The sequence below is a fragment of the Chaetodon trifascialis genome, chromosome 3, assembly GCF_039877785.1.
Source record: "Chaetodon trifascialis isolate fChaTrf1 chromosome 3, fChaTrf1.hap1, whole genome shotgun sequence".
Taxonomy (NCBI): domain Eukaryota; kingdom Metazoa; phylum Chordata; class Actinopteri; order Chaetodontiformes; family Chaetodontidae; genus Chaetodon; species Chaetodon trifascialis.
In genome coordinates this window covers 24,791,817-24,818,417 of record NC_092058.1, presented here as the reverse complement: position 1 = coordinate 24,818,417, position 26,601 = coordinate 24,791,817, and the positions used below count along the sequence as shown (strand labels likewise).

Here is a 26,601-nt window from a genome sequence, read left to right as displayed (position 1 = left end):
TAAACCCGTGCCCATATACAAACAGTCATGTTATATTCAAAACAAAGGATGTATGGAGTCAAACACACATGTGTACGGCTCAGCGCAGCTTGTTAGCCTGTAGGCAGGACCAAATGGAAGCATGTGAGGTCATGGGATGAGAGAGGTTGCGGACAGTGAGTGAGGGAGAATAATTGGTATTCAGCAGTGTCAGAGGTAAGTGATACGATGCTAACCTCAATGTACCCCCTGGTCTCCTCAACACGAGAGACCCTGCTTCACCCCTTAATTAGCACATGAATATTCTAATTAGACACCAGCATGGCGGATGAGGATTAGCTAAAGTGTGAGAGAAAGAAATGGGAGAGGAGACGGAGAATATAAAGTATCTGCCTCAAAGGTGTTTATAGGGTATTCAGTGTCATACAGTGGGTATGCATATTCATGCTTTTGTGCAGCAGCATGTGTATACACTGCTGTGGTTGTATGGATCCAGTTTGACATCTTGGATCTAATTCATCATATCTGCTGCTACTCCTCAGTCTGTGTCAGCTTTACTACCTCTAAACGACAACCACAACTGCATGGGAGTGTGTATATGAACACGTGCCCATGTGTCTGAGACTGTTTGTGTGTTTGTGTTGATGACCTTGACAGCAGGTGGGTGAACTCCCAGGTGTGTCCCAGTTTTAGTGGGAGGATCAGAGGCAGGTGGGACTGAGTCTGGCTTGATGTGTCCAGATTAATGAGCTTTGCCTCACACACATCAGCTGCTACTGCTGCCGCCTGGGCCAAGCTGGAAACAGGGACACAGAGCTGGCTCGCGTTCACTAGGCTCATTTATATTGTCCCGCAAATGTATCACGCCATCATGGCGTGCCAACTCCGTGCAGAATTTGGACAAGGAACGATCACTGATGTATTGTATTCTTCTGTTATTCATACCTGATTTTGCTCTTGAGATTTCAACCGTAATTATTCTCCTATACACTCACCTTAACATTGGCAAAATCCTGTTTTAATTTCCAAAGTGTTGCCTGGCCGGGTTTAGCGCTGAGAGGGACCACTGGGACTTCTCAGAATATAAACATTATGAGACGCACTCAATGATGCTTTAATGTCGGTAGTAAAATCAGCCAACTAAGTTACGAGCATAAGATTATCCTCATAATTGTGCCATATGAATTTGAACGTTTCCCTGATTTTGCCAGTTGCATTTTTTTTTATCTTGCACCACAGAGAGAGGATGGTTTGTGTGTGTATGTGTGTGTGTGTGTGCGAGAGAGAGAGAGAGAGAGAGAGAGAGAGAGAGAGAGAGAGAGTGGATGAACAGTCCGCCATGAAAACTCCAGTGCCCACAGTCACCTGATGCAGCTTGGGATAAACAAAAGTTAACCTCCCTCATTAATAGAATAAGATGGAAGATGGAGCAGGGATTATGTGTCGTGGTGGTGGTGCTGTGTGGGTTGGAAAACAACCACAGCAATCAACAGACACACACATCAGCAGTGCATGAGACAACAGACGACAGTCAAGCGAGAGCTCCTGTGACACAGAGGTGCTCGGTTTGCCATTATATCTGCCCTGCACTATCCAGACAAACATTAGCTGTTTGCCCATCGTTTATATTTATACACAATGAGAAAACAGGCAAATGACTGAAATGAATGAGTGAATTTTGTGTCTGGTTTATTTTATTTGACATTTTCGAAAGTGCCAGTGAAAGTGATCCTGATTTTAGTTCCATCCAGGGATCAAATCGTGACCCGGGAATATACAGGTTGAGATGTTTTTTGTATTTGTTGTAACAAGATGATGGTGAATGGATGTAGAGAGATCTGACATTTATTTAAAGCGTCAGGAGGCAACAATTGAGCATACACGATGCAAAACCCTCTGCCACTCTCTCTGCTGCCCCCGATCACTCCACTAAGCCCCTCCCACCAAACCTACAATATCCAATGGCAGAAGGAGTCGGTTGCCCTGTGAAACCTCATGCTTTGTAGGGCCTGCTCTCCACAGCGTGAGCCTCACCAAGTCCGAGGTCCCTCTCGCCGTGACCTGTTTTCTCAAAGACGCCACTCGAGCGCTTTGCGCCCCAGGGTAGAGCGGCAAAGGCTTCAGAGGCAGCTGTGACGCCATCTAACAGCGGGATGAGAGGCTAGTGCACCACATACACACACTTACACACACACGCACACCACTGTCACCCCTTAAAGGTTATTCCCTACTGTTCGTCATCCTGCCTCTTTGCCACTCATGGATACAAGCGTCATGGCATCAAACATAATGAGCCCAAAGTTCGCTGTAGAGCCGGGACGTGTTCATGTTTTATACTATTCTCTGTTGTAGGCAGATGAAATATTTGAAATTTATCACAACCTTCTGCAGGATTTTTCCGCCCCTGAACCGTGCTTTCACTGTCACTTTCTGGCACAGCACGAAAACGAAGTGTGGAGATTTGCTTTCACCATCTGAAGGGACCTGCATCTGCATTTGTAGAAGAGCCAATAGGAAGACCCACTCTCTGAAATGACCTGTGATTGGTCAGTCTTATCACAGGCTAGTTTTTTGAAGCCCTGAGGACCCAAGAGGTGCAGAATCTAGTTTTCATTTAGACTGCTTAAATTACAATATGCTGAAGGCTATTATGGAATTTTTGCCTGATGATGCTAAAAATAAACTGGATATCATAGCTTTAAGGACAGCTTTTTTGTTGCAAGCAATAGGATTTTCAGTTCATTATTTAAGAAATATTTAGAGAATTTAAGGATTTATTTTGAGACTTTTAACTAACTTTACAATTAGATCTTTCTGGGTAAAATGACTGACAGGTCAAACAACATTTGGTGCAGACCTGGATAGCTTTCCATTGTATTGCGGCTAACTCGCATTTGATTGCTTCTCTGTCCATGGACACACTTGCTGCTGTGAAGCACTATACAGCTGTTTTTATGTGTGTGTGTGTGTGTGTGCATGATGTCAGGTTTTGTCCCTGCAGAAAGGCTGTGTGAAATAATGACTGACTGGATGGAATAACTGATTTGTTTTCAAGTCCCTTCCTGAGTGGGTGGGACATGGGGGAGCAAGGAACCAGAGTAATGGCTGGGTGGTTAAAGAAATAGTTTGACATTTGGTAAATACGCTTATTCGCTCTCTTGCTGAGAGTTAGATGAGAGAGTTATCCCACTCTCTGTCTGGTCTGTCTGTTTCAGTACGAAACATGAAAGTTAGCTTAGCTTAGCCAAGTTCTGCTCTGGCCTTCTTCAACCCCTGGAAGTATCAACAAAATCACCAAAGGCCAAGATAAAAATAACATGAAGTCATCCAATGGCAGAATTTTAGCTCAAGTTTCATCTTCTGGCTGGGGAGACAGAGATGAGACGCAGGATAGTCAAATGATGAGAGTAGCAGGGACACAACGCATGCAGCTGACACTGACCTCTCTGTCCAGGCCGGCTGCCACTGTAACGATGTCCCCGGTCTCGCTGTTGATGGTGAACATGTTGGGGATGGGGCTGTGGGGTGTCTGCGAGAGGATGCGGTAGCGCACCATGCCGTTGGCTGTGGTGGAGTCATCCGAGTCGGTGGCTGTCACCTGCATCACAGACGAGCCTGTGGAGAGAGAGTTTGTCAGCCAGGCGGGATACTCTGAAAAGCAGGTGACGTACATCGGCGCGCACAGCATCAGAGGAGGACAAGTTGAGAAAAAAGAAGACCCAAAAACAAGCAGGCGACATTCATTAAAATACAAAGACGTGCTTTTCAAGGTCCTTCGCACACATACATTTTGAAAATACATAATGAAGGTTTCTTGCAAGCCCATTACTGTTAATGAATTTGTAGAAAATATCAAAGAGAAGGAAGAGGGCTCAGAAGACAACAAACCCATTTATAACCACGAAATAAGTCAATCAGACTTTGCAAATTGCTGTGACATTCTCTCTTCTTTGACAAGCAACTTTTAGAGCGAGGGCTATTACAAAGCACAGTACAAAAACACAAACAAAGCTGTTAAATAAGCCTATTTTTTAAGCTGTGCTGTTTTTGTCCTTTGTATATTGCAAGGTAGTGGGACAAAGTTTCCATCTCTGCAGAGTCCATTTAGTAATGAGCAGCCCTGGGTCTTCTGCCATTTCCACCATCCATTATTTCAGCCTTCAGCGGCAGCGTGGCTGCCCTTAATGCTCCAATGCTCTCTCCCTATTTGTCTTAGAATCACGGATAAACACTGCCATTTAAGGCAGACAGCAAAGAGGTGGTGAGGTGGAGGGAGTGTGTGTATGTGAGTGAGTGTGTGGGTAAAGAGTGTATGCATGTCTGCATTTACTTACAGGTACATGTGTGCATCTGTATGCGTATGCATGTGTGTCCTCACAGCACGTATCAGGGTGAGAGGCCCTGTGTTCCTGCATCTTCCCCGAGCAGAATTATTGATTTGCGCGAGTTTGTCAGCTGATGCTCACAAATGCGACCAGGCAATTAGGAGCACTTTGTGCTGGAAAGAGGAGAGATCACCTTGCCTCTCTCACAGGGTTCTGTGAAAATGTCACTTTCGATCAGGCGGCCATTTACAGGCTGTTGCTGCAGCTGAGAGAAAAAGACCGTCAGCACGCAGGAGGGGGAAGGGTTGGCTTAAGTATTAACGTGTTTGGATGAGAAGACAGTGTAAAAAATTTAGGAGGAAGGAGACAAGGACAGAGGAGCTCAAGTAAAAAAAGGAGACAGCGAAGAGGAGAAAGTTGTAATACTTCTTGTCAAAATTAAGTGGCACCTTACAATTTGAATAACATTTCTGATGGCTTTAAAAATATACCACTATTTTCATGTTAGTGGGCACAAAAAGTGATTCAACAACTAACGCGTTAGCCCTCTGGTTACCTCAGTGGGTGTGATGGTGGGTGGTGTGTGCCATGCTGGACAGGCACCAAAGCACCAATGTTCAATTATCACATCAAAAGCAATCAAAATTAGTGCTGCACACATAAGAAAGTCCAGTTTTGCTTCGCAAGCTTCAAAATCATCAATGTAAATGCCTCAGCCGAAGCAGGAGAGCTGCTGGACTCGCCGGTCTCTTGCGGGTCTGAGCAGTTACAGGTGTCTCCACTCCCGTGATTGGGCCTAGATGGCATCATCACTCCTGTGACAGCCCGTATGGACAGGATAATTGTAGCCTCAAATTCCATTTCAAACGACATTAAGTTCCAAAGTAGGATTTGTCACTTTGTCCAGTGAGGAAAAGAAAATAGTCCAAAGAAAGACAGGAAGAAGAGAAACAATTACCGCCGTTTCACCGAGGACAGCATCAATATATAATCAACCACTCCAGTCCCGCAGGGAGGGAGAGGCCGGGATATTGGATCGCATGTCAGCACTGCTGTGTTTCATTTCAATGAGGAGAATTCAGTGATATGATGATGGTGCGCTTTTGGATCCAAGGAGGGGTGGCCATGCCTGAAAGGGTTAATCTCTGAGCCTGTTTAATTCCTCTTTAATTTGAACACTAATTCCAAATCCTAATTGCTTTTCCGCCAAAATCGCTGGAGCTGAAAATTTAACTGGTGGCAGGCGCGCATATTGTTGGCTACTTTGCCCACGTGATTCGAGATCACCGGCGAGGCCTATCTGCTGCCTAAACATTAGTAAGCCAGAGTCAACATCTGCCTCCCAATTAGAGGGTAGATGGAGAAAATAAGGGGAAGATGGATGGAGATAGACAGATATAGCAGCAACAGGGAAATAGGCACACACAGATGCAAAGATAGGAAGCAGAGGAGGAAATTGACAAGCTAAAAAAAAAAGTGATGAGGAGAGCAAAGGAGCGAGGGTTTACAAAGACCACTAAAGGGAAAAGTACAAGGGGAAGTCAGGAAGCGAGAGGGGATGGACAGTGTAAGAGGATAATAACGCTCATCAGTGGAGGGAAGATAGAGGTTGAAAGAGTGGCCGTATTACAGTAGAGAGCAAGAAGAAGTACACATTGAGAGTTAAGGGAGGTAAGAGGAAAGGTTGGGGGAAGTGGAGGGGACACATGGTGATCATAATAGAGCCTCTAATGGAGCCAACTGCTCTCTGAGGACACAAGGACACAATCAAACCATTGAAAAACAGCTCTGAGTTCAGAAACAGGCAGCATTCATAACGGAATGCAAAGGCTGGGTCAAGCTCGCCTTTTAGCTTGATCACTGTTCGTGCATAATAGCCGTGCCTGTGGATCTCTACCAGCTTACAGGGACCACTGTGGAGGACAAATAGCTGGACCTGTTCGTTTTCTGCATAGATTATGGTCTAGTTCATTTTCTGCATAGACTATGTTAGCTGATTACCCGTTGGCAGCATCCGCAGGCTTGGATGGGCCTAAAATGGCCCTGCTTGAATCATCAAATCATCTGTCCATTTTGAGATGAGATGAGCAGCAGTGTTAGCATTTGTCTGCTGCTCCACTAGATTTGACACATGAAGATCAGTTTATTTGTCATGTACTTCACCTAAAAGATGTTTGTATAAAGGCTTCTGTAGCTCTGGCAGAGCTTTGTCCTCAGGGTTTTCATGGCTTGGAGTGTTTGATATATGGGAATTGTTGGATCCAGGGTTTCTGGGACTTGATCCATTCTAGGTTTTAAAGGTCAGGGTATCTCCGCCTCTGCAGAACCGAATATGACGGTTCTTTATTGAGTCTCCTGCAAGTCTCCAAACTTAATAGAAGTACAATAAGAATTCATTGGATTACCTTTCATGAAAACTCCCTCAAAAAACAAAAAACATTCTGAAACCGAAAATGAGAGAAGTATTTTTCTTGTGTCCGGGTAAAACTGGAATAATGACACTTGGAGATACACAAACATTCAAGTGACTCTATGCAGAGAAGGGTGACTGTCGGACCTGAGCATAAAGCAAGCTGATTAGTCGATCCAACTCCTGTTGGGAGGCGGATGTAAACATTATACTTTGTTTCAGTATAATTGAAGCAGCCATACTAACATCTCCAAACAAAGTCCATACACGTTTGCCTACATTTAATCTGACGGGCATCATCTCCCACCTGAGAGGAAGAACATGACTGAAGACTGATGGTCATAACCCTACACCCACAATAGTGTGAAATTATCGAGGAGAATAAATGTTCCTATCTTTCACTGAGAATATTGTCAGAAGATAACTTTCATGAGAGCATTTATGAAGATTAAACTTACGTCTGGAAAAAGCAGCTCATCCAACTGTGTGTTTTTTCATAGAGGCTTTTCTGATCTTATCCAGAGCTAAATGAGTACCTACTGCTGTTCTGGATGGGAAAATTAAGCACCTTATCATTTCAATTGAGATAAAATTGTTTTATTGCACTTAACAAAGGTCGGGTGAGGTATGAGAGCATACCGATGATGAAATGCACTGTATGAGAAAAACTCATGGAACTAACAAGTAAAGGTGGCATGACTTCATACCCACAGGTCCAACGGATTCTCTGCTCCACATCTCTTGTCTGTGGGAACAAACCGGTAAAAAAGCTGCCAACGGACAGAGAAACAGTCCTTTATACTGAGATGGCAGTGCTGACCCTCTGTGTCGATAAAACTGTTCATGTAGCCCTGATGTGTTTGACTAACAGCACGGAGCACAGCGAGAAACACACGCTCACCAAGTCTGCCTCCAATACTGATTGAAACATCGCTGTGCTCGTCCACCTCTTCTTGCCTCCATCACTGCATCTCTCCCTTCCTGCACCGATGCCTAATTACCCCCCCAGGGCAAGAGAGAAAGTCCCTCAAATTTCTCTTCAACTGCTAGGAAACTTGTCAGGAGAGAGAGAGGGAGACAGAGAGAGAGGGAGAGACCCCTGTCCCCCCCCCTTGGGAGGGCAAATTGACTGTGAGAGAAGGCACTCAGCCGCTGGTTTTGATCTTGCTCTCTCATTTCCGACGGCCTTTTTGAGGAAGACGGTCCATAAAAGGGAACAACTTGCTGTCAGAGTCAGGAGAGAAGGGGGAGTGGAGGAGGACGACAGAACATCACAGGGCAGATGATCTGAGTACACTGCTGCCTCAGAACACTGGAGCTTTCTGAGGGAGTCACGCCATGTTGATTTTATCTGAGGCCACTTAATACAGAGCATGTACTGCCTCATGTCACAGTCTTGAAGATTTCATAGAAATTTGGATCATTTTTGGTGATCTTGAAAAGGCAGAGGTTTTTTTTAATGCGTGTACTCTATATTAGCCTGAGCTCATAGCTCCAGAGCCAAAAGCCACAAGCCATTTTTTTCTGATAGTATACGAGGAGAGCAACCAAAAGAACCTATTTGCACACAGGTTTAGCTGGTTTCCCAGGATAATCCTCCACAGTTTCAGATTGAATTCCATTTATTCCTCATTAACAAGAGCTGACTGTGATCAGATAGCTCATTTCGTCATGTACTGTTACATTTGATTACCTACACAAATTAAATTCTATTAGTCAAAGGTTCAGTGGGTGCAGAGTGGGGGACCCATTGGCAGAGGGTGACAAATGAAGGCATTTCAAACTGATCCTGGCTGACGGTTTGATCGGATCTCTCCCTACATAACATCTGGTGGCCACGATAAGGGTGGTTCCCTGTAGGTCTCCCTCTTTGATGGCTTTCATGCAGCGCAAGATGTAAAGATGTGTTGTAATGCCTCAGAGAACCTCTGATATCTGGTGATATCTGGGGCTGTGGATACAGAATGTGATACTACTGCAGCTTTGCACATACAACCCCACCCTGGGGTTGTATATATCAAAGAATATTAATTGAAATGTTTCTATATACTTGGATTTATTCATTGTGCACACTTTAGATGAAGAGCACACATTCTTTCAAGCAGAGGTTTATTCGATTCATTGGTGTGGTGGAGAACTATGCAATGAACTTTTCTACTTGTCATGCATCGCTGCTCATCTTTCTGCTGAGACAGTGCCGATAAATATTCTAAATATTCCCTCAATTAAGTTTCTATTGGGATGACGGAGCATGAGCACTGAATTGGTTGCAAAGCCATCAGCACATGAATATATTAGAAATATTTTACACATGCTGGATTAATTTCGACAGTTTCACACTGACATAATGGTGAAATTTAATCGTTTAACCTTTTTTTGTGCTTAAAGAAATTCCATTTAACACTAGCAGTATCTAACACTCTCCATAAAGATAGTTTCCTTTTCTCGCCAAGGTTTTTGAGATCTCCGCTGCTGAGACTTCTCTCAACACGCCCATACAAGTGAAGAGAATGTTAGCATCAAGAGGTCGGTGAAAGAATATCTTTATAATTGCTTGTTGGTTTTTGATTTTATAGCAGAAGTTTCATGATATCCACAGATACTGTATTGCTTATTACCCTGAAATTTTGTACAAAATGTGATAGAACTGAAAGCTTGTGAAAAATTGATTTTGATGTTTTGTTTAGTTTTCTTTTCTTTTTTACAATTGAGCTCTCTGGGTCCCGATGGGCTCATGCAGTGAATGGAAATAATAAGTGGAAAAGCCCACCACAGTGTGAGTGTAACTATTTTGTGTCCTGGATCATTATGTGATAATAGATCTGAATATTCTTTGATGTTTCACCACTCTTTAAACCTGCTGTGGGCAGCGGGAGAGAACGGAGATATTCCAGCAGCATCGCAGGACACCTTGCCCTGAGCAGCGCCTGTCAGCACCAGTGATAGGTTTCAGCACACCACCTGCTGCCAGGACGGCAAAAGAGTGTGTCACCTGCAGTAACCCCTGAGGGATTTCCATGGTCATCTTTCAATTCCACAGAATAATCAGAGCCACATGCAAATTCTGTGATCTGTGAGGCTCAGTGCAAGAGTGAGCTTTCTGCACCTTATTGATCTGTTGGCTCTTTTGGTAACCACTTAAAATTTCAGAATTACATGTGATATGAAAGTTCAGTTGAAAGAATTTAGGGGAAGAAATTTCTGTCATAAGAAGAAGCCAGGTGAAGGGCTAATAAGCTGAGGTGCTCTTAAGGATAGGCAAAGGTGAAAGGGAGAAGAAACTCCAGACAATCTGAGGAGCTCCCAAGCCGAGAATAAGTATCACTTCTGCCTCAGATTCCTCTTTATTTTACCTCAGATAGCTCTTTCATTGGATCTTAACATTTTACTTGTTACTTTAGGTTTTGTGATTCAGTAAAGCAGAGTTCCTGGTGTGTCAAGAAAGGTGCACTCAAAAGAGGTTTGACAAAGTTGATATTAATAAATGACCTCAGATGCATATCTTGCACCCGGTTGTGTATCCTGTTCTCTATCTGCTGGGTATAAAAAAAGACTTCAGCCAAGGCGTGTGTGGCACTTAATTGAGGTCTACACTGGGTCCATTATTAGTGAGTGAAAGATTTAACCGGTGGAGGATATATTAAAGGCTTAAATGGGGCAGAAAAGTATAAAATGTCTCCTTAAACCTACGCTGAAGATGAATCGCACTCATTCTTGTTTTCTTTGACTAAACAGGCAATTAGGCCAGCAAGGCTTTGCAGCCTATTTTCTTAATTAAAATTAATCAATTCAGAGACCAATGACTTAGCAAAGGAAGACAAAAAGCATTGCGCTCCAGAAAAAATATGCTTTTTTGACACTAAAGTCTCAGCACCTGACACTTTGTGCTCCACAAACAACTGTTTCTTGTGATTGCTTAATGAAGAGCAGAGCAATTATACAGCACAGGGTAATATATTTCTGTTAATTGGTATCACAGATTTCATTCTGTTCAAAACCAAATTTAATTCAAAGACTTTTGTCATTGCATGCTCTCATTTTAAACTAAGCCGAGAGTATCAGCGTGAAAAAATGAAGAAAGTAGCTTTTGGAATGTCTGGCTGCCCTCGCTAATTAGGAGCTCTGTATATAGACCCATGCTCCACTGAGGAGTAACCAGTACTCTCTCCCACACACACACACACACACACACACACACACACACACACACACACACACACACACACACACACACACACACACACACACACACACACACACACACAGTCAATCCCATACTTGCTCATCCATACACACACATACAGACACACAACATGCTTTTCTATATTGTTTACAAATCCCCCTGAGATTAAACTTTGCAGCAGAACAATATCTGAATGCTGTGAAGACAAACATGGGTCCTCAGGGTCTGATTGTTAGAACAAGAGTTCTTCCAGTCGAGACATGAAAGCTACTTGCACATTCTGCTCTCGTCTCTGGCTTCGCATTGACCATAACTCTGTTCCCTGATTCTGAAGGAAGGTCTACATCTCTCCATGCTCTGCAGAATCTGATAATGATGCATCCAGTCAAGATACTGTAACACAAATATCTCATGAACTTGCCCTCCGCTGAACCAACCGAAAAGTGCAAGAGTCCCGGCAAATTCACACCTCAAATTGTTGGTTGGCCATACAAGTTTATTCAAGGACACCTCGAGTAAGACTGAAACATTTCTGAAGGGCCTTCTGAAGATGGAAAAGAATAGACTCAAATGGTTAAAAAAGTTAAGGTTAAGTTAAAGAAATAAAAAGCTGCGCATTACAGTAATTGTAAATTAAACATTCATTAATGCATCTGTTAATATTTTAAACTAATCCAATAAATCAGCCGAAAGCACAGCTTCAAATGTATTATTGTATTAATCACCTTCTGCAGAGGACAGCAAAGATGCTGTGAAAGTGCAAGAATAAGTGATGGTTTTCCTTGCATCGATTTAAATTGTTACATTACATAATTTTACTTTCACAATTAACTGATTATAAACTTTTCCTGACTTTCATAAAGACCAATCAGAACTGAACAAAAAGTGCAGTTTAGCTCAAATCGTCCTTCCTGTTCACGTCCTCTGCAGTTGCAATGCCAGCTCTGTTAATATAAGAGGTTGATCAGCAAGAGAGGAAAGAAGAAAAAAATGCATATTTCTGCAACATGTTTAAAAAGTTTTTTTTTTTCTGCAAATGTTCTTGAAGTAAAACTTTGTGGAAAAAGTTTGACCTCTTCTAGTCAAAAAAGTTTGGGAACCACTGCACTAAGGCACAGTGGCTATTTATTTGATAGTTTCAGACTCAGACTCACAGTGTCAAATGGTGGGGAATTACTTCAGTTCTCACTTTCACCTTCGTAAAAATGAAAATGGCAGGAACACCACCCAAGCGCTGTGCGTATAGTGTGCTGTATGTTTTTGGCTGAGATAAATTGGCCTGATGAATTAGCTGTCAGCAAAAATAAGTCTAAGGAAACAATCTGATCAGGATTTGAAATGATTCAGCAATACTACCAGTCATGTAGAAAGCTGCCATGGCTACACCGTGGCTTTCTCTTGTTTAGATCAATACAGTCAACACAAATGATTTGTTCAGTATACATAATAGGTACTTGACAATCAGTATAATGTTAACTTTACAACTAAGTTGCTAACCAATTAACTAGACTGCTTGAACAGAAAATGAATGATCTAGTCTTGTACTTGAAAGGGGTTTCCTGTTTAGGTGTAATTTATTGCAATGTCAATCATGAATGTAATAGAAACTAAGCCTGAGTTTTCTGTGACTGTGTGTGATAATTATGTGCATGAAAAGGAGCGGACGCTTTCAGCATTAAAGGACCAGACATACGAATCACAACCCATTCACTTTGTGCCAAACATCCGGTTTTTCCAGGGAGCTCCTTGTTGCCATGCGATCCTCGAAAAATTAGCTTTAACTTTCTTCAAAGAGCAAAGCTTTGATGTGGTGCAGACTTTTCAAATGAACCTGCACTCACACCTGTGTTACCATGCAGCTGCATCTACGATGAGCAGAAGTCACCCTTACCTGGTTTGGACCCTTCGGCCACAGAGCCGTTGTACACCTGGTTCTGAAACTCAGGTCTGTTGTCGTTCATGTCGATCACATAGATGTACAGATCGATTGGATTCTCCACCTGGTTGCCATTCATGTCTACCGCGTGGGCTCGCAGCTGTGAACACACATAAACACACACAAAGAAAGACGGGATCATTAGCAGTCAACACCGAATGTGAGCTTCAATGAATATTCCAAATGTTGCTCAGCTGACAGGCTGCTGGCTTGATTGATCTGAAACTCTGCAGGATGTGTGGACTGGAACAAACTCAGCACACAGCACAACTTTGACTTTGTTAATTGGCAACTTCATTGAACTGGCAAATGCTCTGTTTCTGCCTGCCAACGGGGCATGAGTATCCTGTTGGTATCCTGGCATGGACCACAACAACACAGAAAGGGGCAAAGCAGTGAAATGTTCCAGACACACAAACAACACCTATTTTGTTGTTAGCACAGCCAGAGGCCAAAAGAATATCAGAGAGGTGTTGCTGTTCAAGCTGTGGCTTCTCTTTGTTTGTGAGAGAATGTTTGTCTTGGTTTGGTTTGACAGAGTCAGCCATTTGGACGGATGTCTGTGACTGATGAGCTGTTCCTTGACAATTCACAGCGTGAGAAAAGACAGAGCAAAGAGGGAGAGAATGCACAAAAATGTGACGCAGGGAAAAGAAGAATGTGACGGGAAGGAGAAGAGGAGAGTGACTGAGCCTTGTGCAAGTAAACGAGAGATGAAAACACAAAGAGGCAGTGTGGGGGTGTGGGGGCTTGAACAGGGAGGACTGACAAAAGCAATCATCATCTACAGTGGGATGTCTTAATCTCTACTGCTGCTGTTACTCCCCACCAATCCCCTCTAATGATATCTAACATAAAGCAAAGCTTTGTAATAGCCCTGGAACCAAACCGGCACTGTTCCCTGTGACTTACATTACTCTCATTCAATTGCCTAGAAACTCATATCCTCTGCAGAAATGTTATTCAATCAAAACTTGGCTTGGAAAGAGGAGAGGGGCTCTCATCCTGGCTAAAACTGACATGCTGGCAGCAAAATATTTTGTCTGCCACAACACAGTTGAGGAGGATCTGCCTGCCAGCCTATTTACAGGAAGTCATGATGTATTGTGGGGGTGACATGAAAGATTGAATGGCGGCACCTGCCTTCACCGAAACACAACTAATCATGTCAGCTTTTGTGCCCGCCTGTCAAGGATGTATCAAAACACATCAAAACACGCGCTCGCTTGAGCATTCACGCGAGCATCCGAACAGCAGTTCAGAGACGTTTATGCACATTAACATGGACACTGACACAAGAGCATGGATACACACCGGGGAGATGCACACAGCCAATCAAAGGAGCCCTCTTTAGCCACTTAATGATCCTGAAGATGGTAGTTTTCCATTGGCTGAAGCACAGCAAACAAACATGGAGAGGAGACCCAAACAAACAAACCCAATCTGTTTTCTCAGCTGTGAACACTGTGCGCTGAGGGATGTGTGAGTGTGGCATGTGTGACTGCTTCAGTGCATGGCTGTGCATGTGTGTGTGTGTGTGTGTGTGTGCATGTGTGAATGACTGATAATGATTGTGTTTTTCTGTCTTTGTGGTGCACTGTATTTGTGTGTGTGTGTGTGTGTGTGTTTTGTCCTTCCTGCCTGTTTTTGTGCATACGTTTCTGCACACGTCCTTATATTTCCATATGTGTATCATTATATTCACTTGTGTGTGTGTTTGTGTGCTCGATGGAGGAATTGGAAATGTGATCTGAGGGCCTGGAGGAGTATGTGTGCTGCACAGACGGCAAACGTATGTGTGTGAACACATCGGTACTCTGCAGGGTGAGCTTTAGCAGGCTGGACCAGCCACAGAGGAGAAATCCCGTGAGCATGTGGCCTATTGGTCTCCTTACTCAATATATAGCCATACTTGCACGGTACTTCCAGAGGTACTTCACAATCTTGTACTTTATGTGGTACTTTTTTCTTCCTCTCCTAAAATACTGCTGCTTATCCAAACTACCTATCTTTGTATAACTATCGACACTTTTTAAACAAGTTGGGGTGGGGGTTAAATGTGCAAATCGATCAGACATGCTACAATAAATATCATATTTTTTAGTTATGCTAGTAGCGTTGGCTCACGCTGACATATTATAGATTTCCATGAAATTTGTTAAAAATATTCAAGGTTACTAGATGTCACGGCGACATGATGCCCCAGTATTTTCCCTTGTGCTTCTGTGTTTTCCTTTTTCCCTTATCTGGTGTGGCCCTCTGTCTCACTCTCCTGGCTCCTGGGTTGTGGTCAACTATGTCTTTTGTACTTCGGAAGGTTCCTAACTGAGTGAAATGACCTGGAAGTATCTAAGTAGCAGCAATCAAAAGAGCTCAGATTCTCTAAATGCTAAGGAAAGGGGCTTCAGTGCTTCCTTTTCTATCTCCTAATCTTATCTTATCTATTTTATCTCACAATTCCTTGCGGAAACAACATTTGGGGTGACCACGGTGAACCCACAGCAATGACGTCCACCCCAATTCCAAAAAGTTGGGACGCTATGAAGATTTTTGTAATCTGTAATCTGCTTATTCTGAATTTGATGCAGCAACATGTTTCACACAAGTTGGGACAGGAGCAACTAAAGACCGTGAAAGTTGTGGAAGGCTCCAAAAACACCTGTTTGGAACATTTTAGCAACATTTTAGTAACAAATTTAGCAAGTAATCCATTTAATGCTGTTCATTAAGTCTAGTCAATTTTATCTACGTAGCCCAATATGACAAATGTGCCTCAAAGGGCTTTATACCCTTTACAATATACATTAGAACACTATCTCTTCTTAGACCCTCCACCCCGATAAGGAAAAGCTCCCCCAAAAACTCTTACATGCAAAAAATGGAAGAAACATCAGGAGGAGCCACAGAGGAGGGATCTCTCTCCCGGGATGGAGTGTACAGCGGAGACAGCTACAGTACCAGAAATACTATATGGAAAATCAGAATGACAAAATTCTAAATTCATTGGAAACATATATGAAGTATATAGATCTGGGACGATGCAGAGCAACTTCCAGGCACACCTGATCCACATGGCTTCCTCTGCAAATGAATACATGTCCCAACAGCATCAGCGCATCAGTATAATACACACATACAAACATTCCCACACAAGTAGATGCATTCACACAAACAAATATGAAAACAAACCAAAAAAAAATCACAGATGTTCATACATTCGCTCATTTCCTCCTTGTGCCCTGCTGACTCACTGCAGATCTGTCTGACAAAACCAAAGCTCGAGCTAACACCCACTCTCCTTACCTCACAGATCACTTCCCCCTGGTGCTAGTCTGTCAAAAACAGCCGCCTCGTCTCTCTTTTCACTTGAACCCAAAACTAACAAGCAAAGTTTGGCCTGCAAGAGCACAGCAGTGCTGGGAACTTCATGTCAAGTTGAAAGAAAGTAAGCAATGGACTAAATTTCCCCTGGGTCAAACACTGGCTACATTCTCCTACAATAAATCATACATCACATCACAAGCAGCATGGGTCCTCGGGAGTCAAAATAGGAACCACAGTCAACTTGAAGTGCCCTCAACCTAACATGCTGTTTTCACTATAGGCATTGTCAAATAAGAACTGTTTACTGAGTGGCTGTCCTTTCCCAGGGACCAATAACCTGGTTGCTTTATTGATCCCAATTTGCTGGTTGAGTGTAAGAGTAGGCATGGAGGGGCACGAAACACATGAGCAGCAGTGTCCAGAGCCTGAATATAGCGAGTAAAGTAGCAAGAGGCTCATCTAAAACTAAATGGAACAAACACGCACACACACACACACACACACACACACAAAAGTACAATATAAAACAATCAAGAAGACAAGCATCTAGAGCTTTGTCTTTGTTTATAGTCACTGCACGTACTGTGTGTGTGTGTGTGTGTGTGTGTGTGTGCGCGCGCATTGGTGTTTAGAATGTGTGCATGCTGCTGAGAGTGCGCTGATAGAGACGCTGAAGGGATCCGCTCTCCTTTATTCTTCCTCGAGACAGCAGCATGCTTTTGAATTAGCTCTATCGGCAGTGTAGCCATCTATCATGCTGACAGGCACGTGGGCGTTGTGAGTCTGACACCAGCGCTCACCTCAAGAGGAGGTGTTAGTCCTTGCTGATTTAAATTGAAACCTGTAATGTGCGTATATGAACCAATGGCCTAGCGTTAACACAAGTCCCTTGTGGTCTGCATATTTAATTCACGCGTTCCCGAAGCTGTTTAACCCTAGGCTCCAGAGGGGCCAATCATGAAGTCAAACCTCCTGTGTGTGTGTGCGTGTGGGATCCTGTGGGCCATATTCAGGCTAGCAGTACAGCTGTCAGCTTGCATCTCTGAACAACACAGCTGGAGAGCGCACGAGCTGAGTGTGTAACAATGACTGAGGGTGGTGAAGTAAAACGGGGCAGCAGGAAACGGAGGAAAAGAAAGTAGAGGAAGTGAGAAGAGATGAGAAAAAGGAAGACCTGACTGCTTATGGTATGAACACACATCATATATCAATCAGCTATCAATACACACACACATACACACACTGTTGCAGGCACACAGACACGTACACACACTTGAAATTGCACCTGCTCATTAGCTCTGATGGAAAGAACAAAGACAACAGTTTTCCTGCACTCCACCTCGCTTCTGTCTCCTTCCCTCCGTTCTATCCAACCAGCGCTGCTCTGTGCAGCTAAACCTCAATCTAAATGACAGCTGAAGTGGCTGCGTGTTTTGCAGAGGCATTCATCATTTTTTGCTGGCTTTGGCATCAATGGAGTGACTGGTGTGAAAGCTCTATGCAGCAGCTAACAGTGCAGGGGCTTCTCTGAATGCACTCCAGCTTGTGACAACATTGGTGTTAGAATTAAAGGTAGATGGGGAAGAGAAAAGGTGAGGTACATGTCCACAGGGATAATTGGGAGATAATGAGACAGATGTAAATAGAGGTAGAGGGGAAACAGAAACAGACAAGACAGACTCATTTCTTCCTTACATGGAAGGAGGCTCGCTCCTCTCTGTCCAGGGGTTGGGTGACAAACATGTTGCCGCTAATGGGGTCTATGTTGTAGATCCCACTCGGGGGCTGATCAGCGCCTGCTCCTGTGATGCTGTAGCGGATGCCAACGTCCTTGTCCTGATCTGAGCGGATCTGTGGACAGAATCAGAGAAACAAGTTCAATGGAGAGGAAAATCTGGATTTTAGTCCTGGCTTTTCAGGCTTGCCCTGCACTTGCAGCAGACAGCACAAAATGTTCCGAGCACAGTGACATAAATTGTCATTTTGTCATAAAACCAAAAGTTTGTGAGAAGACGGAGTATGTGGTATGCCTGACAGATAGATAACATTTCCACTGAGAGCTTGCTTTTGCGCGAACACTTTGAACCTACAGCCTGAGTGGGAAATAGATCCACTGTCAGAATATTTTGTCTGACCTGTTGAGTTCTTGGTTTTCTTTACCTTCATGGCAGCTTCTTAGCAGACCTTGAACAAGTCTCAAAAGACTTTCTTTATTTTTTTATTTAGGCTTAATGCCTGAATGAGGCAAAACTGATTCATGCCATTATTCTCAGCTACCTGGCTTAATATCTCCATGTGCCAGTTCCACCTTTAACACGTTGGCTGTTATTTCACACACAATTCAAAATGTGACATTTAAGGGGTGATATATTTTACTTTGAACAATTTTCAATAAGAGTGCTTCTGCAGCCAAAGCAATAAAAACATCAATACTTTTTCTCAGCACCTTGCTGACTTCAAAGATGAAAGAAGATGTAGCATTTCTTCCTGTGGCATTGATTTTCAATGGACTTCAAGGATTCTGCTGTCTAACCACAGAATGCAGCAGTGTTAATGTGACATTACTTCAATTGGTGCGTCTGAAAGTGTTACCATTACTAAGTTGGCATACAAAGGTGGTCACCTCTGAACCTTCAGAACAGTTATTATTCTGTCATTTATTTAACCCCCGTAGCATTTTGTATTTGCAGTATTTAAAGGAATTGTTTGACATGATTGAAAATGCTTTTTTTAATCTCAAAATGTAATCAGATTTCAGATTTGCTTTGTAGCAAATGAGACGCTTGATACCACTCTCATGTCTGTAAACAAATGAGATATAACATGTTGCTTTGTGAGTTTTCCAGTCTTTGTGCTATGCTAACCTGCTGCTGCTGGTAGCTTCATATTTACTGATGGTCTCTTCCAACTCTGAGCAAGTAAAGCAAATAAGCTTATTTCCCAAGAAACCATTCCTCTGACTTCTAAATAATTTAGCACAGTATTGTGTTATTGTGTGTTTATTGGCAGTTTAGACCAAATCAGCACAGACAGGATCAGTCACCTGAGGACAAACAGTGCTTACAGACATGTTGTTCATGCAAATGTGACCATAAAGTTAAGTGATCACTTGATTCTAGTGCAACTCATTTGAATGCTGTTACAGTATTTTCATCATGTACAGAAATTCAGGAGACTCACACTCCCATAACACACACATCAAGACAAATTAATAGTGTATTACAATTTCTGTGATGTAATTACTGCACACCAGCACTAATGCATTCAGTCAGCAACAACAAAGAACCCTGCTTACCATATATTTGGAATACATCACATAAAAACTTGAGGACATAATTCAGACAGGGTCAATTTCAGGTCAATGTCTTTCTTAAATCTGAACCTTTTTTTTAGGGGTCTAAGGGCGTAAAATTACTGATCGACGCCCTAGTTGGGAACCACTGTCTTAAACAGACTACAGTACGAGCCAGCATACATACTACACCCGAAATGTGATCACTGTGCTTTTGTTCAGGAATTACACACAGGAATCATTTAATCTGATTACAGTGGTCGATGACTCCTTACACCCAGTTCTATGGATTGATTTTAAGGAATCATGCCTCCTGGACCAGTTTGACGCATCTTTAAATGTCAAATATCTTCATACCATTTTTTTCTCTGACCTCACCCTCCGGCTCTGAACACTGCGTTGACTCATTTTTATTGGAACCGAACCATCACTATGGTTACAAGTCAGAGGGAATAATCAGAGTCAAATGGAGAAAAAAGAAGGCTTGGCCCTTTTTTTCTCTCTATCTTCCTCTTCCCCTCCTATGCAATTTTCCTGGTCTGCGGGGTTGCACATCATGCATGAAAATGAAATTACTTCATCCGTTCAGTGGTGACGGCAGCGTCTGCATAAAACATCTCTCTGTTTGAACATGATACCCTCTCTCTTAATTTCCAACGTGGTCCTCCCACACCCACGGTGTAGCACTCCGCTGCAAGCTTTTACAGACACAATTTTCATTTCCTGAGCTCACTTCACACAAGATCCATACGTAGACCCTGCAGGTTCAGTGTGATGTACAGTATTGTACAACCCCTGTCAATCAGTGCACACAGGCTGTTCTCCTTATACATGTAATCACTGTGGCGTGACAATGATACTGTAAAACAGATTACATTAATCATTCATGACGCCCACCATCTGCCAATCAAAGCAGGATGAAATCATGGCATAAATAATAACATAATTTGATCATTCACCCTCATCATCAGTGTCATCTGTTTGGATAACAGATAGATAATGTGGAGCAGAACAGACAGATTATGCATTTCAGTAACGAGAACGTGCCTGAGAAATCCTCTGTCTTATCTATGAAGGAGACAAACATGTTGAGGCCTCACTGTTCAAAACAACAAGAAATAAACTGAGGCGCACCACAGAGAGTCCCATCTGCTCGAGTTGCAGGAGCATGCAAGAAAAAAAAAAAAGAAGAAGAAGCTTGTAGCCATGTATGTGTGTGTAGTGGAGTGTTTGACAGGTAAGAGATTCTCTGTGTGCACACCAAAGCGTGGATCAAGAGGACCAGCTCAGTTCAATAATTCACAGGGCCGTCGTGTGGGAAACGCACATATGAAATTTTCACCTGCCACGGGTCTGTGCTTCTTTATCCAGACGTGTGCATGGTTGCGGTTGTCTGAGTGTGTGCGTCTCTCTTCACTGGAACTTCAAAGCAGACCGTGTGTAGTTGGCACATTTGTGTAATAGCCCCAAGAGGAGACAAAGGAGCTCTTCCACGTCACATGGCCTCTGTTTCCACGCCTGCTTAAAATTCCACATTAAGGCCACCTGAGACCAGATGTCACATTTGCCGGTGTCTCTTAATGAAGAGTCTTTATATCAATAAATTGAATAAATGAAGAAGCATGGCTTCTCTGAGTCCTGGGAATCCCATGAGTGACAACTGCTCAATTGAGCCATTTGAATGGAATGCTAATGATGAAAGCTGGGATTTCTATCCTCCTCTCCCTCTCTGTCTCTCTCTGTATCTATCGCTATCTTTCATTGTCTCTCTTACTTCAGTACCTCCTGGTAGATAGAATGGCTACTAATCATACTAGAAATAGCAGAGGGAGGCAGATGCGAGGGACTTAACTGGCTGTCTGTCTCTGTCAGATCAGACCAGACATCAGATAACTGACCTATTTGTAGCTCTTTGAGAGTGATTTCCTTGATTAGTGACAACTGCTGGGATCCTGTGGGACAAGCTATCAGCGTGAGAAGAAAGATGGAGAGGGGTGGAGGCAGAAAGACACGGGGAGCGAAAGCAGCGGGGAGCTGGGGAAAATTAGATGAAGAATTAGTGTTCTGTTAAACTCCTCGGGGTGGCGCAAGGCACACAAACAGATACAGAAAAAAGAAAGGAACGGAAAGCAGTACTTTTCCATTTACTGAGCATAGCGGCTGGCTGTCTAATTAGCGCACTATGAAGCTTCAGTCTGTCCAAATCTCCTTGATCCAACTCTGTATGATCACCCTATCTGCATAAATAGTTTGATGCCTACATAAACAGCCACTAAATTGGTGTTTATTTGATGGTAGTCTGTGTTTCATCCATTCACTCCGTGTTTGACGTATTGTAGTTGTAGCATTACTGCAGAAGGAACAAAGCAGCATTCTGCTATGCAAAAGGACAAGCATATGTGGAGCTGTAGTTCTTTGCCGAGCACTATTTTGCTTCCAGGAAACAACAATCATTCAACCAGGAAGTCATTAAAGGACAGTGTGCTGCAGGCACCCACGGGATCATGAAGGGTTACTGTGTGCTATGGGCTAATGTCACACAATAATGGGAATCTGTGGTTTACACTCTTTGATAGCCTCTTTTATGTCTTGTCCACGCTTAATGGTTCAGGACTGTGTTGTAGTCATTGGCTTCACACACACACACACACACACACACACACACACACACACACACACACACACACACACACACACACACACACACACACACACACCTCTGTCTCTCTCTCTCTCTTTATTTTATAGCCCTTTATGGCCTTAGTCACCTCACTTTGCCTTTAGGGCACATCAAACACTCCCCACAGGTTTCACAGGCTCAAGAGCCACACCAGGAAGCAAGGGGATCATACGATACCGCAGATCTATCCAACACAATAAGAACACTCTGTGAATTTACACTCACCTGCTGTACTCAGGAGGACAGCACTGCATGTTCCTGTCATTGCGTAAAATTCACACAGGCATTCGACATGGGGGTGGATGAATTAGTTTGCATTTAGGAGAAGTTTCATTACTGCAAATAAGCAACAGTCAACCAGTTCCTGTCCATCTACTGTAATCAGCATAGCAAAGGTCGATTCTATGTGTAAGAACAGCTGCTTTGTTTCTATCTTGAGTAAAGCTTCACTAGAAAAAGCTTCAAGTATTTCTTGTCCATCTGCTTACAATGTTATATAACGAAAAGGTAAAACACAGGACAGTTCTGGTGTTTTCAGTCTGGGTCTCACTTTACAATTTTTTTTCCCACTCTGGCCATGAGTCATAATAACTCTACTCTTCATGGCAGAGATTTGGGAAATGCAGACCCAGGAAAACAACATATATTGTGACAAGCAGCATGAGCCTCCTAAAGCTTTGCAAACAAACTTCAATTTCACAGAACTAATTTCTGAAGGTTTCTGAAAGTAAACTCCAAACTTCTTACTTCAGTACCTCCTGATAGAAGCTTTGCTTGCCGTGTTGTTTTGTGTTGTCCATGTTTCTTGAATCTTTATAATGGAGGTGGCGAGTGCAATGTTAGCGCGTCCCACCGTCTGAATAGACCATTAATAAGACCCAGGCTGAAAAACACAACATTTTCCTCCTCCTGAGAACCAAGAAAAAAAATATCTTTCAATTTATTTATTTATTTTTTTTGTGATTTCCTGCCTCTTTGGAGCTAAAACACCAATCACATTTTTGAATTTTATAAAAATATTTTTTATTTTAGATTTTACAGTCTACTGTAGCGGACAACAGAAAAATTTTACCATAACACAACAAAATCATAATAGGCTGGCAAGAAAACAAGAATGTCAGTCCATATTTTAAATAAAACATTTGGCCTGTATCTTTTGTTGAACTGCTGAACAAAACTGACATTATTAAACATTCATTAAGTTGCTTTTATTTTTCCTAACAAAAAGTTTAACTGAACTCTGACTCCAATTAATGATTCCTGACATGTTCATAAACAAGAAAATATATGATTACAATAGTTAAAAAAACAATATCTTAACAATATTTGACTTATCTTTTCTCTTTTTCTGTCTCCTTTTTGTCTCAGCATGAAAACAAAGTTCCCCTCATCCCACCCAAACACACGAGATCATTGAAAAGGCCAGGATGTGCTCTACTGAGCACACCAGGAACTGGTAGGGTAGCTCAAATGAGTCAAAAGATGTAGACCAAAACCAAATGTCCACCACAGAGGATACAAATGAATAGTCTGGGTCTCAGGAGGATATCATGTGTCTACAGAATATGTAGGGCGGATTTTAATTCTACTAACACAATAAAAATATGTTTACTACTATACTGTGTACATAAAATGCTGTTACATGTATGGAATAGAGTAAATAGAGTGAGAAAAGCAGCTTAATGCCAGCTATTTATACGACTGAGTGACACAGTAAATGTCACTGATAGCACCACTAGCCAAGTATGGAAAACACCTTCTACACAGCAGTTCTAGTTTGGTATGAGGATGGAAGCATGTTAGTTTCAGGGATGGTTAATATGTAGAAAATAAAGGCAGTTAAGCCAAATTCAAGCTAAGTTAAGTTAAGCCATTTCTGTGCTGAGGTGCATTATGGGAGGAAGTGCTGCCAAACACTCAGGGCACCGACAGGCTATCACAGAGACCTTCTGGTGTCATGCTTTAGCTGTCATAGCTGTCAACCAAAATTAAGAGAGTGTCTCTGCCAAATATCTGGCTGCCTTTAATAGAAACTACTTACTGCCTGGATACCTCATATACCCACAAGCCTGCTCTGCTTTTAGACTCCGTCTCCCAGTCTGAACCGCCTGTTTACATAATCACACAAGCACACGCGTCATAACAATATGCTTATTAAGTGGGGATGAAAGCATGATTCGGGATTTTTATTGTCCAAAATTGAAATAATGAGGCAAAGTGCTCGGAGTCAGGATTAGTTTGAGGTCTAAGAACCTGATGGTCGATCAGCATGTGGATTCAGAGAAAGCAGAAAACAATCAGAGGGGTTTTGTGGTTTTAAACAGGGTTTTAGAGATAACCAAATCTAATTTGCTCTCTGGTGCTCGTACTCTCCCCCTCTTGAAATGACTGAAATTTCCCTCAAGTGGTGTGAATTTCCAGCAATTTCAGCTGCAAGCTCATATGCCTAATTTCTATTTGCTTTACTGCTCCTTTTTACGGTACTGCCTTTCACTCGGGGAATTGCTGGCAAGCTATTTAATATGCTTTCAGTTTTCTTGTATGTTTTATTAGCAGGTTCGTAGCAGGTCTGGCACCTTAGTGAGTGGTTTTAAAGAAAGAAAATGACACTGTCATGCAGGAATACACTATTGATTTTCCTATCGTAAACAGTCTGACTCCAGCGTCACCACTGGGGTTAAAATATTCAGATCTGACAATTAACCTTTGAACTCGTGGGGATGCCGGAATGGCTGCAAACACGAGTCACAGCAAATGGGTGAATTGCTATGTTAAAAAGCATTATCAAACGCATCTGTGCATCTGCAGACTACACAGGCATCCTTGAAAATGGCTGTGTTTGATAATGTCTCATCTTTCCCTGCTGTTATACAGTATCTGTTTTCTCTTTGTTGAACATGAGGGAAATGGCAAAACTACATGCTTTTTAACTTCCTCTTAAATTTCAGTTTTGCATTGCTTTGATCCCTCCTGCTGCGTGCTTGTCACTCTTCAAAGCTGATGTGCCCTGCTTTTGATGGGGAAGAGGAATTCAAATAGCCTGATATGCCATCCACACAAACATCCAACAAAATGACAGAGGGGGGATAGGAAAGCAGAGGATGAAAGAAAGAGAGAGATAGGCTGACAAAATGGAAACAAAATTTCCAATTATGGGAAATGTGGGACCTCAAGTTTTTGCCAGCCTTCAAACTTTCTTTCTCACAAAATACAATAACAACCGCGCACGCAGGAGAGTGGCGATAAAGAGGGGTAACACCTGTCAATTTAGTGGCATCATGAGAGGGGAATGGTGTGGATGGTTTTAAAAATAGTCACATAGGAGGTCTGTGAGGGAGAAGCTGGAGAGAGCTCAGGTTTAATATCTCTCAAGTGAGAGCCACTGACAGCCACCGTCGCACACAGTTATCCCTGGTACTCATAAAGAACAGGCGTGTCTGGGCCTCGGCACACAGGCGTGCTAGTCCATTATGGATCCAAAACTGAATGGGAAATGAACCAAGCTCTGTGTGGCTCTGAAATATGTTTTTTCTTTTTTGCCTTATACACCCTCCTTTTCATTTGGTGTGCTCTCCCATTCTGTCTATATTTGTGCTGCCATATCAGCTTGTCTATCTCCATCTCTTCCTGTCTCTTACCCGCCTGCACTCCCTCCTCCCATTTCTCCCATTGGGACAGAAGAAGTGAGAGTCCCATCAATACAACGAGCAAGGGTTGCCACCTGAGGAGGTTTTCTGCTCTGGTACTGACACTATTATTCAGCCATTCTTCTGCACTTTTTAACACCATCAATTGAATTGAATCCTTTGAGTTCCTGAGGTTTCCTGAGGTAATGTTTCTGTGAAGTGGATTTGGATTTAAAGATAAAAGACTGAGACTTTTTTCTTGACAATTAGGGAAACAAAGCTGAAACCTTGTTTTCTCCCTCCAGGGGAGCTGTTTTAATGTGATGTATAACAGGAAAAGACAATCCAGTTATAGGTGACTGTGAAAAGACGTATAAAGCTTAGTAGAAAACGTGAGAAAGCAGAGGCATTGTCAAGTAATATGTATTTTAATGAACAGCGGAAAGCACTCTGGATGCTTGCAGCATATCCAATAAATAACCTTCCAATGAAAGAGTTTAGCTCTCTTTTAAGAACTGATATGAAATTTTTGGAGGAGATATTTTTTTATTCTCAGCTCATATGGATCACAGATATCTGGAGGATGTTCCTCAATTTTGACCGTGAACCTCTGATGTCTCTCTCTCTCGCTCTCTCTTAAATTTCAATACCTTCCAACTCCATCCTGTGTGTCATTCATCGTTTTGCGGAAGAGAGAAAGAAGTCCCCGCACTTTAACATTTCATATCTGCCCAAAAATAGATTAGATGCTTTCTCAAGCGTACACGCGTGCATGCACACGCACGTCACTGCCTCCACCTCAGACCATTAAGCAGACGGAGGAATGAAATGTAGGACTGGGAAAAG

At 42.7% G+C, this 26,601-nt stretch overlaps 1 protein-coding gene across 2 annotated transcripts in view; it reads right to left on the bottom strand.

Annotated features, from left to right (window-relative positions):
• cdh4 (cadherin 4, type 1, R-cadherin (retinal)) overlaps nucleotides 1-26,601 on the bottom strand; it is a 204,056-nt gene that overhangs the window by 27,938 nt on the left and 149,517 nt on the right. For both annotated transcript variants that reach the window (XM_070959457.1, XM_070959458.1), the window contains exons 6-8: nucleotides 17,853-18,008; nucleotides 12,789-12,933; nucleotides 3,422-3,594 (exon numbers count right to left, since the gene is read on the bottom strand). In XM_070959457.1, the coding sequence (XP_070815558.1) occupies nucleotides 3,422-3,594; nucleotides 12,789-12,933; nucleotides 17,853-18,008 (474 nt within the window). The remainder of the gene's footprint in view (nucleotides 1-3,421; nucleotides 3,595-12,788; nucleotides 12,934-17,852; nucleotides 18,009-26,601) is intronic.